At 29.7% G+C, this 16,605-nt stretch overlaps 2 protein-coding genes and 1 non-coding gene across 3 annotated transcripts; all 3 read left to right on the top strand.

Annotated features, from left to right (window-relative positions):
* The first annotated feature begins 2,511 nt into the window (after nucleotides 1-2,511).
* TRNAN-GUU lies at nucleotides 2,512-2,585 on the top strand. Its single transcript has one exon. It is a non-coding gene; the product is annotated as a tRNA-Asn (tRNA).
* A 3,303-nt stretch (nucleotides 2,586-5,888) lies between these two features.
* Nucleotides 5,889-7,501, top strand: LOC101216679 (RING-H2 finger protein ATL13). Its single transcript, XM_004149051.3, has one exon. The coding sequence runs from the start codon at nucleotides 5,983-5,985 to the stop codon at nucleotides 7,264-7,266; it is 1,284 nt and encodes a 427-aa protein (XP_004149099.1). The 5' UTR covers nucleotides 5,889-5,982; the 3' UTR covers nucleotides 7,267-7,501.
* A 6,088-nt stretch (nucleotides 7,502-13,589) lies between these two features.
* LOC101216436 (RING-H2 finger protein ATL56) lies at nucleotides 13,590-14,126 on the top strand. The gene has a single exon (XM_004149050.3). The coding sequence runs from the start codon at nucleotides 13,590-13,592 to the stop codon at nucleotides 14,124-14,126; it is 537 nt and encodes a 178-aa protein (XP_004149098.1).
* Nucleotides 14,127-16,605: the final 2,479 nt, after the last annotated feature.

Genomic DNA, 16,605 nt, shown 5'->3' on the forward strand with positions numbered 1-16,605 from the left:
GGTTTTGAATGAAAAAAAAACGTTCGAATAAAAGAGAAACAAAAGAAAATAAGCGGGCGAAGTCCAAATGAAAAAAAAAATCACTTGCAATATTTTAAGAAGATGAAAAAAGAACTTGAATGAAAGAGGAATAGATTTGGAATGCCCAGAAGTGATCTACTTGACTATTGCTCAGAAGTAATATGTAAGAAGATGAAATGTTTCAAATGGTTTTCTTTAGAGTTAATGGAAGAAGGAAATGAGCAGCTGAAGTCCAAGGAAAAGAAATAATAAATGATTTTAAATTTTGCAAGCATTAGGTGAAGCTTCCCATTAATGACAAGTTTTCTAATTTTTATGTTTATGTGAAAAAAATTTTATGTAGCATATGTTATTTTAATTATAGTGTATTTAGGGTATAGATAAACAATTGTATTTTTCACACTTAATAGGAACATTTAAGAGATTGTTTTATTTATTTATTTTTCTTATTTTTATGTTTCGCTAGTTTAACAATTAATTTTTTTTTGCTATTTTTCCAAAGTAAAACTTATAATTTGCTATTCTACTTAACATTTCAAATTTTAATTATTCAGTCTGATCTAATTTACACTTTTCACAAGATTTTTGTTGTGATCACGTGATATGATTTAATTTGCTAAAATTTAATCTCTCGTACAACAAATAAAAATTTTAAACAAGTATGGTGTTATTGACAAATTAGTATAATAATTAGAAAATGAAATCAAAGGTAAGAATGAATTAGGATAAAAGTATATTTAGACCAACAAACTTGAGCATAAATCAATCCATTAAACATATATTTTCAATTAAAAGATTAAAGGTTCAAATATTTTTAAATAATAGCTGAAAAGTAATATTATACAAGACCTTTTTGTGATGGTACATATTTGCGATGCTTCTACCAAAGGAAAAAAAAGGTGATGGATATATTAACACACACAAGCAATAGCTATATATATATCTTTCTTACATATTTCATTGTTATACTTTATGCACTAAATAGAAAACGATGCAAAATAGAACGCACAATTCAGAATAACCACAAAGCGATAAAAGAGTAAACACAATGATATATAGTGGTTCGATCAATTCGGTTTACATCCACTTTGAGAACCGACTTGGAGAGATTTTATTAAGAGCAAAATATGATACAATTACAGAGTTCAGCACAATAAGTAATCTATAATCAACCACGACAAAACAGACTATACCGTCCATAAAATGCCAAGAGAGACCAAGAGACCCACACTGAACTGATGTTGAGACCCAAACTCAACACTTAGACCTGACGGAATACAACTCTGAAACAAGTCTGAAGCAAGAAAGTTGCTTCTGCCCGAAGCCAATCACCAATGGAGTAACGCCGCAAACGAGCATTGTTCACCGTTGTGTAGGAACTCCGACGTCAATGCTCGTCAAACGTCTTTGTTTCTCCCTCACTCTCTTCTTTGCGTTAACTGTCGGTTGCCTCTCTCTTTCCCCCCCTTTTCTTTTGTTAATTTAAAAACTTAAGGAAGAAGATGTAAATAATTACAAATTTACCATAAAGGCAAATTACCACTCTACCCTTAACTTAAATCCCATTTTTCAAACCCTTAAATATTTGTCATTTTTTCTACACATGTCATTAAAAATTCTTCTTCAATGCTTTTGTCACAAGTGTTTGTTAAACAAATAGCTAGACGGAGATCCATTGTTGTGTAATTGTCACACTCGAGTCTTCCTAGCTCCACATGTGTTCTTGTGGCGTTGTATGCCTGCTTGTAGGTCTTTCACTTTCACATATGAAACCCAATCCACCATTTCCCTTCCTCTACTGACTTTTGTGTGCCATCTTGAAATTTGTCATAATAATCTCTTTGGCAAACCACATGCTCAGGAATTTATGTTTCTTTTCGAGGAAATTAAACTATATATAATCATACATTTATGATAATACATGAGAATGTAAGAAAAAAATGTTGAAAAACTTTCGATCAACGTCAATTACCAATAAGAGGAGTTATTACTTATTTTATAAGAAATTGTGATAAAGATCTCTTCTATGTAAGAAAAAAACTCTTGTTGTCTGATGTATTAGAAATAAGGTACTAAGGTCAAATCCTTAATTTGTTAAGATTAGGATTAGTTTCTTTGGTTTATTATGATTATGATTAAGTTTCTTTTATTAATTAGGATTAGGATTAATTTGTTTTCGCTATAAATAAAGTACTTATCTTCTTGTATTCACAACTTTTGATATTCAATAAAATTTTCTCATTTGGTATACCTCAATTGGTATCATAGCTCCAAGAAACTTGGACTTGATGACAGGAAGAAGGCTGACCGCGACAATGACCCTAGCTCGTGAGAACTATCAAAGTGGCGGAGCAAACAACCATCTTATAATCATCATAAAGACAATGACCCAACGCTTGTAGCAATCAAAAGCTCTATTGATGGTATCTTTTGTGTACTTGAACCCATATTCTTGGTATTTTATTAATTAAAGCACACTTATAACAACAAGCTGGAATAGCTCAGTTGGTTAGAGCGTGTGGCTGTTAACCACAAGGTCGGAGGTTCAAGCCCTCCTTCTAGCGATATTTTTCTTAAATACGATTTTTCAAATTGTAGAGAATTATTCTCGTAGTTTCTCTAAATGTCTTAAATTTCTTCAAATATTGAATAACTTATTTATTCTTGGTTAAATGGGCTTGACCCTTTAGGCTCAATTAATTGGATCTTGGAATTGATTTACTTTTAGGCCCATCTAAGCGTATATATCAATCCAAATTCTAAATAAGAAAAGAGCTAAATTAATTTATTGGATAGACAACAAAAAAAAATAGCAAAATAAAATGTTTACTTTGAATAATAAATATTTATTTAAATTGATAAAATAAAAAAATCAAAAGATATGAAAAAAAAACTGCTCAAAGAATGTCGTGAAAAAATTGAAGCCTAAATACAATTATTCAAACAACCACAAATACCCTATAATTAAAATCAAACTACCAACACAATACCTATTATCGTCTATATTGATAGAAAAAAAAATGTCATAATATACAAATTCGTGATATTTTTGTAACTGTCGTCAATATCGAAAAGATGATATTTATTTTCATAAAAACTGTCACGATTGACATATCCATAAGGTTGAAATCTATTTTCCTAATAATAACATCCTTCAATGATGTCTGTTAATATAGAAATACATATATCTTTTCATGTCTTACAAATATATAACAACACATAATTAATGGGTTATACTCAGTTTGGCATGTAATAAAATAAATGAAAAGGAAACTAAAAATTTGTATACAGGTATAAAATGCATGAGAGTATTTTGAGAGGTATAGAGAATTACAAAAGAAATCATTAATTTCTCAACAACCTTAACAAAAATGTGTATGTGTGTGTGGTTTTGCATATAATATACACAAAGAGAAAATGATGGAAGAGAGAATCCAAAATAGACCAAACAACCAAATGCCTTCTAATGGATTCCTTTGCTTTCATATAAAACAAACATATAACCTTGTAAAATATAAGAGAGAGAGAGATTGCATAATTAAAAGGTCCATTTTAAGCCACATTTTACAATTAAAACAAGTTCATCCATCACCTTTTCTTTTTTCTTTTCTTCAATATATTATGTTCTATCTATCTCTTAACTTATTATTAATTATTGGGTTTTGTTGGATAATGTTTTTTACTTAAGTTTTGGAATAAGATATCATTTTAGGCATTTTTTAATTGATTTTTTTTACTATATTGTTTTACGAACAACTTGACACTGACCTCATGATTACTTCTCTATATGGACAAAGTGTTTGAAGTCATATACACTAAGTTAAGAGGGACTTCCAAATGAATCTTTAACTCATTGTTAAATTATTCATAAAATTTATTTAATGTTATGAAAATACTATAGAATATGGGTTTGTTTTTCAATTATAAAGGAATACTTTCAGACTTTTTTTTTTTAGGCTTTTCTAAACTTTTAAATAGTTGTGTTCATCTAGTACAAAAAATAGTTTAAAAAAAAAATATATAATGAGCTCGTGTTTATAACTCTTAAACCATCTGCAATGAACTTTATTGTAAACTTCATCTATTTATTGTTTACGCCGTCAAGACGAGATCAATTTATTAGTTATATGACTACATGTTTAAAGATATATTTTGCATTTTTAAAACTATAAAGACTCAATAAATTAAAATTAAATGCAAAGTAGCCTTAATACTTTAGGTCTATGTTAGAACATTTTAAATTATATGGAAAATATACCCACATCGATACAATCCTCCAAATTTTGGAAATTACAACCAAATAATTAACATTTTCAATTAGTTTCAAATTTTTAGAGCAAAATAAATATATAGACTTTTTTTTTTTTTAGACTTGAGAGTATATATATGTCTTCATTGATCGTTTACGTTATGCTTAAGTTGCCTTGTTAACGGAGTTAGTAAAACTAAAAGAAGCATAGTTTATAAGATTAACTAAAACAAATTAGGTGTTAAACTAATTATTTATAACAACTAAAAGAAAGAAGACTAATAATTAACTTGATATAAGAAAATTGGTCCATATTACATCATCATCAGGTTGCATTAGCAATCACATCAACATTTTATAATATTCAAAATCATTTATTAGCCACTAAAACTATCGATAACAATTTAAAAACCAACACATAATGATATATTTTGTAAATATTTTGATTAATCTCAACTATTGAAAGAAAAATGTTATATAATATAAACAAAGACTTCCTTTTAGAGTTGGTGATATGTGTCCCAACACAAGGACACACCTAAAGGCCATTGTCAAGCTGTATTGAACAATATGTAGAAGAAGAAGGAAAATTTGAGGAACCCTACTTTTGGTCCTAAAATATATATATTAATCCCAAATTTGGGTTGTGATATAAGAAGATGAGATGGAGGGTAGGTTAAAGTATAGGAAAAGAAGATGGTTTCACATTTCCCAATAAATCAAATTGAAGGATTTGTTTGTCTGTAGAGAGATTGGTCTTATGTTTGGAAAGTAAGTAAGTAGTTTCATTGGTATTGATGCTTACTGCATACACATTTCTTTGTTGTATTTTCAGTTCATCAAAAGTCAACTAAACGTTCCTCATTCTTTTGTTTAAACCATTCTACTTATTATCATTTGTTTTTATATCTCCATTGCATGTTCATGACAGAAGGTTCCCATTTTAGGTTTAGATTATACATCATCTACCTTGAAAAATATATAATTATATATTATATCTCGGTATGAACGCATATTAAGATTAATCGATATATCTTTTTTATTAGAAGCGGTTTAAATTTAAATCTTTACACTTTTTCACTTTTGGGTTTCTTAAATTTTAATACCACTGTTCATTTTGTCAAATATTGCTATTGTTTCTTTTGTGGTTTTTCGCTCATTATTATTTTTAACGTTTTGCTTTTTGTCGTTACGTAAGTTAATGAAAAATCTAAGATGGGAACTAATTTATGCACGAGACAATAAATTAAGCACACTTTTCTTTCTTGAAACAAAAACGCTTCATTAAATTAAACAGACACGTGCAATGCAAAGAGAAATTCAATAGTTCGATCGATTATTGTGTTAGGGGTTTTCGCCAAATGACAAATAAGATTAACTTAGAACATAACCGATATCAAATTCAACAAGTTCTGAGTTAATGATTCTACCATCAACTTGTGAATTTCGGTTGTTGAGAACTTTAAAAAATACAGGACCTTAATTTAAAATCAAGATTGAAGTGTATATATTTCAAATCAAAAGGTGACATTAAGCAAGATTTTTTTTTTTTTTTTTTGTGGTATTATTTGATTTTGTTTAAATTTTATTTCCATGATTGATCTATTTGTTGTTATCTGTCATTCTGTCTCCATTTATTTCCCTTCTTTCTTCTTCTTCAAACCTAATATTTTTAAATTCCATTTTCTTTCTCAACCTTCAAACATACATCCATGGCTACTCTCTCTCAACCCATTTCTAATTTTCCTCTTCCACCGCCGTCACCGGATACCCAATCCGACGGCGGTTTTAATTTAGACAACGAAGTAAGTCCCACAATTCTCTTAGCCATAATCATCCTCGCCATTATCTTTTTCTTCTCCGGCCTCCTCCACCTTCTCCTCCGATTCTTCCACAAACCCCAAATCAGAACTGACCCAGAAGATTCCACTGCCGGCGACGGCGGTGCCTCTGCTTTCCAAGGTCAACTCCGGCAGCTGTTTCACCTCCATGACGCCGGCGTTGACCAATCCTTCATCGATACACTCCCTGTTTTTCTTTATAAAGCCATAATCGGCTTGAAATTAGACCCATTTGATTGCTCTGTTTGTCTCTGTGAATTTCAGCCTAATGATAAGCTTCGATTATTGACGAAATGCAGCCATGCTTTTCATATGGATTGCATAGACACTTGGCTTTTGACTCATTCTACTTGTCCTCTCTGTCGTGCGAGCTTGGTTTCTGATTTCGCTGCCATTAATGGCGGATTCTCGTCTCCAATTGTTGGAGTTCTTGAATCTGCAAGTAATAGTTCGAGAGAAATTGGGGAAGTTCACACCGGTTCGTTTCTTGGTTTTCTTGGGGATGTGTCGGATTTTACTGAATTGAAAACAGAGGAACCTCCGGCAACGGGAGCAGAGACGGTGGTTCCGATTAAATTAGGGAAGTTTAAGAATTTGGAGAGTAATGGAGAAGGGAGTAGTAATAATAGCAATGTGGGTTCGAGGAGGTGTTTTTCAATGGGGTCTTTTGGGTATGTAATGGATGAAAATTCGTCTCTTCAAGTTCCCATCAGGACGCCGGCGGTGAGGAAACAGGTGAGGAAGAAGAAGGATCTGCCATTGATGCTCGGGAGCAGAGCGGCAATATCTGAATGCGATTGCGAATCAAGAAGAGAGTTTAATTTTGAGGAATTGAGTGGGAGAGTTGAGAGTTTCCGCCATGGGAACTCGAAGGACAGCTGTGAAGAGAAGGTAGCCGGCGCCGGTGACAGAGTGGCGGTGATGGATTTGTCTAGAAGGGCGTTTTCGTTTCATTTTCCTGCGAATCGGAACCGACCCAGATCGGAAAATGGGATGGGAATGATGGATGAAGAGAATCAGAGAAGAAACAGTTTGGAATTTGTTGAGAATCGGCCGTCGTTTGTGAGAAGAACGTTACAGTGGCTGATGGGAAAGAACAACAATAGGATTGTTCATTCATCTTTTACACCTAATGATGATGATGATCATTCTTGATTTTTTTTCTTTTCTTTCTTTTGAGATTTTGAGTAACTTTTAATGGGGATTTCAAATTTGAGTGCAGAAATTATAAAAATTCAAAACTCAAAAGAATTAGAAAATGTCGATTGTAGCGGAATTGATGACGAATTTTTTGGTGTCAAAGAAATAAGAACCATTTGTATTGGGGTCTTTCTATGGATCTTCATGAATCAAATTTGAATCTTAAGTTAATTTTGGTGAGTTTTCTAAATCCTTTTTGCAAATTAGGAGTCATAGTTTTGGTAATCTAAATCCATGATCATAATTTTACCATAAAAGTACCTACCTTATTAGTGATTGGTTTATATATATTATTAAATAAATTATGAGTTCATGAAATTTGATAAATTTATTCCATTTAAATCATGTTTTTTAGGATTTGGATTGAGCAACCAATGGTTTATGTGGACTTAATTCTATGTTAAAATTGAAGTGTTTATCATTTTGTGATTAACTTTGATTTTTTTTAAAAAAATTGGATTGAGGTATTTCAGTATCTTATTAATTTGTTTTATGTATAGGTTCTTTTTAGTTTTTTTTTTTTAAATTTGATTATTAAAAACTATTAATTTGGTCATTTCTTTGAATTTAAAATTTATTAAATTAAATTGAGTATTGAAAAAACAGAATAAATTTAACTCAATACTAATGGATATGACTTTCTTTCCTTTGACAACTTGATTAGAGAGCTAATCTCAAAGAATTTTTTTCTTAAATAAAGTTAGTAATTAATCTTATTATATTGTTATAAGTTAAGGTTTGGAATGAGAAATTTTGAATTTGAGAATAAAGATGGTTTCCATTGGCAAAAGAAGATGCAAAAGCAAATAATAATATAAGAGAGGGGAGAAGGGTAGGTGTTTGCATTCAATTTGTTTTCTGAGGCATTTATGAAGTGATGTTTTAAAAGTGACCATTGGATAACAGTTGGAATGGCCAATTTCAAATTTTATTAATCCCACCAACCTCTTCTCCAACAAAATAAATAAAACAAACAAACAAAAAAGATATCAGTTTTCAAATTTATGTAATATCAATCATGACATAAATATCGAATATTGAAGGTTAAAAAAGAAAAATCAGTAGTTAAACATCCCTGCAAGAAATAAGTTAGGAGATAGAAGTTGGTTGACATCGAAGATGGAAGAAAAAGACCGGATTTAGAAAAAAGAGAAATGAGCGTTTGGAAGAAAAAGAGTTTTAAAATCCATCTCTCGACATGTTAATGAAGGAGTAGCTTAATTATTTAAACCTAAGCTACACTTAGATAGTTATTAAACGTTACTTTATGTATCTTTTATTCAAGCATAATTCGTATGAAAAGGTAAATTGTTTTTATAATATCAACCTAGCTTACTTATCTAATTAAATGTTTAAAACAACGTTTACTTTGAGTTTTCTTTTTAAAGTTAGATCTATCATTGTTGGGTTATTATGTAATATTCTAAAAGGATTATGGAAGTAAGGTTAAACTATCAAAAGTGTAGGTTTTTTGGTACATTTTTACATGGATAATAATTATATAACACTATCAAAATTAAAATTAATTTATACTAATGTACCAAATAATATACCTATCGAAGTAGATAATTTATGTTCAAAATAGACGATAGCGTGTTGGAAAGGCTTTTAAAAAATTATTATTTCTAACCAAAAAATATATATTAATGAACTCAATTAAGATAACTCTTATGATTGTTATTAATTGAGTGGTAGGATGTCCTTTGACAAAAGGAGGAGAATGCATAAGGATTATTTATGGGTATAAAATTCAAAACTTTATAAAGAGACTAATAATTGCCAATTTTATTGTTACAAAGACTATGGTTGCACAAAATCAAAAGTTTGAATTGTTGAAGGAAAAAAAAGGTTAAAGAGGAGATGAATTATTATCACAAAAGTTATTAAAGAGAAACATATCATAACCATATAGTGAGACTTATAAATGCATGAAATTAAATGTTATAGTGATTCACAATATAATTCAAAAGGGATAGATACCATATTTCATTCAAATTTCTAAATGAGAGAAAGACTTTTATTAATGGTAGTATAATTTGTCATTTTGACAATATCAACTTTGCCTAAAAAAGAATAGAAGCAATTTGTATTTATATAGAAAATACAACCCATTTACTAGTAATATGAGTTGGGGGATTCGAAGCATAGGTTTAACAACTATAGGAAATAATTAATAGTTTATCAATCTAAATTTAAACAATAAATATTATCCAACAAAGCTGATTTACAAATTTTGTTGTGTAATGTGCATATTTATTAACAATTTGAGTATGATTACTATACTTGCAACCTATAACTATTAGCTAAAGAAAAAAAAATTGTCATACATCTTCTAGTTACTAATGACCTTAAACCTTAGTTTAGCTTAAGCTTGTTTAATTGTGTCTGTGTTAGAAAAGATGTTGTGGTGGACTTGTAGGTGATGGTAACCTATGTTTACTATGTAACGAGTTCTTTAATGCGATGAGCGTGGAGATGGGTAATAAGTTTTCCTATCTCAGTCCAAGTATAAATTTAAAATTGATTTTCTGGTGAGTCTAGAGTTGAACACACGAAATTGATGTTTATGGTTGAACTCGCGAAGAAAATTAAATTAAATTCAAGGTAAGTGAAATGAGTCCTATACAATTATACTAGTGAATCTACTGTCTTAATGGAACGATAGATTATGTGTGGTAAGTGCATCGGTCAATCACATTACGGAGCGAAGCGTGAAATATGTAGGAAGAGTATATATTAAGTAGGATAAGAAGATTTTCTAACATTCTTTTCAACCAATACACAACTAACATTTAGATGTCCAACTGCTACTTAGAGTAAGCTACCATTCTTGCACCTCACTGCCACATGCAAATACTCTATGTAATTTCTAAATATAAATGTTGGAGTGATATGCAACAAACTTAACCTCATTTCTAAGTTTACTTCTACCTTTGCTTAACTTGGTCTTAGTCACTTACTCTTTCAAACAGTTAGCTATTTATACTCAAACTAATTTTTCCATTAACCTAAAAGCATTTATTTAACCTCAAGTTAAACAGACGGAAATGTTTACTTTTGAATGTTTTCAGAGAAAATCAGTCCATCTTTGTAACCCGGCCCATTGGAGAATTTAATTAGTTACTCAAGGTGAAAGTAAAGAACATGGATGAGTGAAAAATGAAATTAACTATGTTCGTATTAAAGAATGTAATAAAGTTTCCAATCTTTGATTCAATATTACAACACAAAGCAAAAACAAAAAATCAAAATGGAAGAAAGAATATAAAGCACAGAATGTTGGGTGGTTGATCATAATTTCTTGCTCTCTTTGGCTTAGTTGATGATTGCAGTGCTTCAATGATTGTCTGCTCTTGATGAACATACTGTGAAGAAGATGAATATACATATGATAGGAAATTTAACAGAGATTCAGCTTATTAATGATAAAATAGGTGTGTTTTTCTCTTCTTCAATGCTCTTATTTATAGGCCTCCAACTGCTTGTTGCCCACTTCGCACGTTCCTAGTTTTTGATAGAAATCTTCCCATATGTGTGAGTTCTACCCATGATTAGAAACGACTCATCAAGTTTAGATGATATCTTGGTGCATACTTCCGTTATGATTTGCGCTTGTTCATCTTGATATGCGCAACCGTCTAGGCATTACTTAATCATGTACTTTCTTGTTTCATTGGGTCTTAGTCGCATGATTCCTTCATCTCTGTCTGGTATTAATGACTAAAACTTTCTATAAATCCAAAATTATTGAAATTTGTACGCTTTACCTAATTTTTTCTTCTTTTCTTCAAGTCCTATGATGAAGAAAACAAAAATATAATGCCTATAAGTTTTCAGGATTTTAGACTTTGTAACCACATGAATGCATAACTCATAAATCTACACAATTTCTAAATCTAACGGATACATTTCTACCTTTTTAACTTAATTATTTTGAACAAAGGGAAACAAATCTCAAATAAGTTAAAGATAATTAATTTGAAATTGCCTAACTTACTAATTTTTGTAGAAGTAAGTTAGTAATAAATTATTTTACAAGGAACATCCCTCCCAAATTTAAGTTTACATCATTTAAATAATTTGAATTTGACCTAAAGTAATTGTTTTAAGTGAAAAAACGGTAAAAAAAATTGATGTCTTTAAATATAGTAAAATATCACAAACTATAATTAGTTTTGGACATGATTTAGGAGGGTTGAATTTGCTTTTCATGGTAGCAGAAAATTTTGAGTGGGAAATAAAGGTTATCTACGGATTCAATAATTTGGTAGAAATCTTCTAAGAATGTTGAAAGACATTCTTTTTCCTTCCAATCTAAGCCTAGTTTTTATTGCATTCTTTCATGAACTTTGTTTTGTCTTTTCATTCGTTTTTCACTATGTGTTAGAAGTTCTCCCATGGAGACTTTTCCTGGCTGGTTCGTGACTATATGGATGTAAGAAACTTTTTTTTTTTAAATAATATGATTTTTGAAACATATGTCAAAAATTTGTCCCCGACTTTCACCTACTGAGTCCCACAATTTTCATTTTTTTCTTATTATATATATATGTATGTATATTACATTGAGGTCACACTTTATTCTTTTTTTATTATTTATATATATTATGTGTGAGTCCCATATATTCTTGTTTTTCACGTATTATATATATATATATATATTATTCAAATTTTAAAAATATATTTTTTATTAAATTATATGTATATATATATATTAAATATTTAAATATTCAATTTTTCTTATTAAATTCATCTTTTTTAATAAATTTAATTATTTTTTAATAATTTTTTTTTCAATTTTCAATTGAAAAACACATGTGTTAACAAAAATATGTTATTAAAAAATATATTAGAAAACTAAAATAATAATAATAATAATAATTGAAAAAATTGAAGTTTACCCTAATAATAATAATAATAACAATAATTTGCAATACAAAATTATTAGTTAAGTTTTTTAAATTCAATTTGCAATCGAAACATAATTTTCATCGATCAACTTTAAATTATTTCATAATTTTTTTTTCTTTTGCCATAAACATTAAACACTTTTTAACAAAAATTTCCATGCTTTGAATACTGAAATTGGCCATCAAGGGTGGTTAGCCATAAAAATATAGTAGAAGTGAGAGAAATAAATTTTGGAAGGTTGTCATAATTTTAAAAATTATATAAATTTAGTAGACATTAAACAATTAAAAATCATTTTAAATTATTTTGAGTTATGGGTGAAAAAGGTGATTTTTTAAAAAATTAAATTGACTTATTTTAATATTTGGTTTTTAATACACTAGAAAATTCGAACCACAAATTTTACATTCAATACTAACACCGTTGTATGACAGTTGAATATCCTCGTTTACAACTTGATGACATATTTTTTAAATTGAACACTTAAAATGATATTTAAAAGGTATTTCAAGCATGCTCCTACCACATTATAGTCGTTAGATTTTATAGTATATAATTCAAAGTCTTTATTTAATTATAGGGTTGTCCTAAGTTATGTTATAAATGGGTTTGTTACGTTGTACTAATTAAGTTCTCACAACGAGTATTCAAATTTAGTCGTATACTCCTTTGTCATCTATCACTATTTTGTTTCCTTACCCTTCAGTCTCTCATAGCCATCCACCAACATGCCATCATCTATCTCATTCCTCCTTTTATGAAACAAAACCATTAATGGGCTAAAACAAATTATACCAAATTAAATTGAAATTGATTTGTGTGTCAAACCCTCCTAATCAATAAGTTACACGAGTGAGGTATTATATACAAAGAATTTGTATAAAAAAGTAAATTATTTAATTTTTTCGTTAATTGAAGAGACTAAAATTTTACAAATTCTAAGTGAACGTTGAACTTGGACTTATCTTTCGCTTAAGAGAGACTTTGGTAGTCAAATTTTAGAAGTAGACTAAATCAAATGAAATTAAAATATATAACCTAATTACTAATGACCTCTCACTCTCACCTTATTATTTTTAATTAATGATTAATGCCTCCCCACCAAACCAACTAAAAATAAAACTAATTTTGTAATAGAAAGATTAGATATAGATTGAAGGTGAAAAGCATTGTAATTCCTAAGTATCATAAGACCAAAAGAAATGGCCCTACCTCCCCACAAGCCTTCGGAAAAAATCAAAACCCACACGCCCACGGTTTCCATTTCTATACTCTTTTTCCTCGAACTCTACATCATTCAACCATATCCCCAATCCCCCAATTTCCTTCAAAATTCCACTCATCCCTCGCCGCCCAACAACCCCCAAATGCCCTTTCAACCTTCTGCCGCCGTGAGCGGCCACCCACTTCCCCACCCTCCGCCACCGCCTAAGCCAGAGACTCAACTCCTTTCTCTGCTTCTCAAAATCGCCATCATGATTCTCTTAACCACTCTCTTCTTCGTCTTCCTCGGCCTCGCCACTGCCCTTCTCCTTATCCACCTCTGCGTCGCTAGTGCCCTCCATCGCCGTCGCCGATTCCACAGTCGCCATTCCCAATACTCCGATTCCTCATCTGGGTTCTCCCATCGTGACCTCAAAAAGCTTCTCCAGTTCCGATTCTCCAATTGGGTCAATCCCCATTCTCAAATTGACTGCTCTATTTGTCTTGATGGCTTTAGAAAAGGTCAGTGGTGTAGGAGACTTGGTGGGTGTGGGCATGTTTATCATCGCAAGTGTATTGATTCGTGGTTAGTTAGGGTTTCTGCTTGTCCTCTATGCCGACGATGTGTTCGATTGGATATGGAAGAACATGAAATTGATTGTGTAAGTTCTCGGAACTTTGAGCTTTTTTATGCTCTGTAACTGCCTTTAACTTTAGTTTAGTTTCTTCTTTCTTTTTTGATTACGTTCTCTTTTAGATGTATATAAAGTCGAATCAATGTTATTCGATGAAGGTTACTTTTGGTAATGTTTTGATTTTGTGTCTCTGTTTTTCTCTGTTCCTATGATTATCATGTTCTTGGTTTTTGTTTTTTTCTTCATTACTTCCCCTAATCTCTTGTTTTGAGGTTATAATGATTGGATTATGTTCTTTACTTGTGAGGTGAGATTTTTGCTTGGGGTTTCTTTGATTGGGAAATGGAGATTTTAGGGAATTTCATTATCTTAGGTTTAATGGTAGGATAGAAGGAGAAGAGGGGTCTTAAAGTTCATAGGTACAGAGAGAAATGAATATATCTCAATTGGTTATGTTATGTATTCGAGGTTACAAGTTCAAATCCTGGAGGACTCTTTGTTAAAGTCAAAGAAGTTTTTCTGTAGTTCGTAGTGGAAACAACATTGCAGTGTTCATTGAATTCAATTGGGATATGGATTCATTAAATAGAGCTAAAATGTGGTTTAACTCAGCTTTTGAGAACTATGAAGAGTGGCTTCATTGATGTTGATAATCACTTGCAAACATTGTTTTCCAAAAGCATCAATGAATAAGCTCGAGTGTGGAGGGTATTATATTGAATTAGTTAAACGGAGGAAGGAGAAGAAGGGGTAGAAGTAAAAGGTTATACGATGTTTGGATCCTAAAATCTAAGTCTTCCTATAAAGATCTCCATGTTCAAAGGACTTGTATACCTATCTATACATAATGTCTTGATCATTCGAGTAAAATATCAAAGAAATAGGGTTGATTTGGTTTGTGGAAAACCTTGCTTCAAATTTGAAAATTATTCCAAAAGATAGATGGCGTGCAAAAGTGGTTTGTTATTATGAGTATTTTTGACCTAATATTATGAGTCAAATTTGATTATTGACTTGGCCAAATTATGATTCCCATTTAAATAGAGTTTGTTTAACACATCCTATATAATTTGGAGTAAATTTATCCAAAATAGTTTTGGTCAAATATTGTTTTTTTAGTGAATGAATTCTAGGATATGACCAAAAAAACAATAGTATAAAAAAATATTTATGCATCTCAATCACATGCTATAATACTCTATATCCAAACAATGACTCAAATAACTTATAGTAATATCATTCATTCCAAGCATGGACTACAATAACACATAGTTTATTATAACCTACAAACAATAATAATCTACTTTGTGTCCTAAATGTCTATAGGTGTTTCATTAAAATAAATAAATAAAATTATTTATATATGAATGGTAAATAATTTCTTTTTTAAAAAATGTTGAATTTAATAGTTTTGTTACACACTAAATGAGTCCAGACGTAAAATTGAAAATTTTTAAAGTTTATTAGACAGTTTTAGAATCTCTTTATTTTAATCATTAAAATTTTAAAAGTCTTAAAAGATAGCATATGAGTTATTTTATTTTATTTTTTTCAATTATTTGTGAGAGTTTTACACGTTACATTACTTCTAATTAAATTAAAAGTATTCTTCTGGTTAATATCGCTATTATCTTTCATTTCATCTAATCTAATCTTCTATGAGTCTTTTGAATATTTTGACCAATATTAAAAATAGTTAAGATAGTCTGTCATCCCCATCTGATGAGAAATTTCTCCACTTTTTGTTATGAATTATAAGTTATTGAAAAACAATTTACCCAATTAAGAAGATGAAATACAACTATTGTTGAGGATAAAATGGAAAATGAAAAAATTTATAAAACACAAAACTAGTTTTTATTTCTGCTTGAGACTTAGCTTGACGATAATGGAAATGGGCAATGGACAGGGAAAACATAATCCTCAGGGCCATAATGAAGATGAGGATAGAGAATGCATTCCCTTATATATATATATATATATAAAGAAAATATTTCTTGCGGGAGAATCCAACCTTCACTCATATTTTAAGGATTTTTGTTTCTTTCATATCAAACTATTTCAAAATTTATAGTAAAAATCTTTTTATTTTAAAATTTTGAAAACCGTAGCTTTCTATGAGATATTGTTATTTAGTGAAGAACATAGTCGTATCGGAAAAATATGCCTTTTTTTTTCTTTTTTTCTTTTTTTCTTTTAAGGTGATTATTTGAATTGTTGGTAGTTTTTAATTAATTATTTCTGATTTTCTTATTTAACTATAATATAAAAAAAAAATACCAAAATTGTAGAAAAACATTCGTAGACAACTTTATTCTTCAGTATTTTAATTAATTATAATTATACCCTTATTTTAATTTGAAATAAAGGAAAAGTTTGAAATTAAATACATTAAATTTATGAATTAATACCTTATTACTATCGTAAATTGATTTGTTTCTTTTTCTAAAGTACTCTTTTAAAATTTAATTAACAATCATTTACAAAAAAAAAAAATTATTTTAAAAACCTAATGGAAAAACATTAATATATTATAAGAATATAT

Source organism: Cucumis sativus, chromosome 2, assembly GCF_000004075.3.
Source record: "Cucumis sativus cultivar 9930 chromosome 2, Cucumber_9930_V3, whole genome shotgun sequence".
NCBI classification, from domain to species: Eukaryota; Viridiplantae; Streptophyta; class Magnoliopsida; order Cucurbitales; family Cucurbitaceae; genus Cucumis; species Cucumis sativus.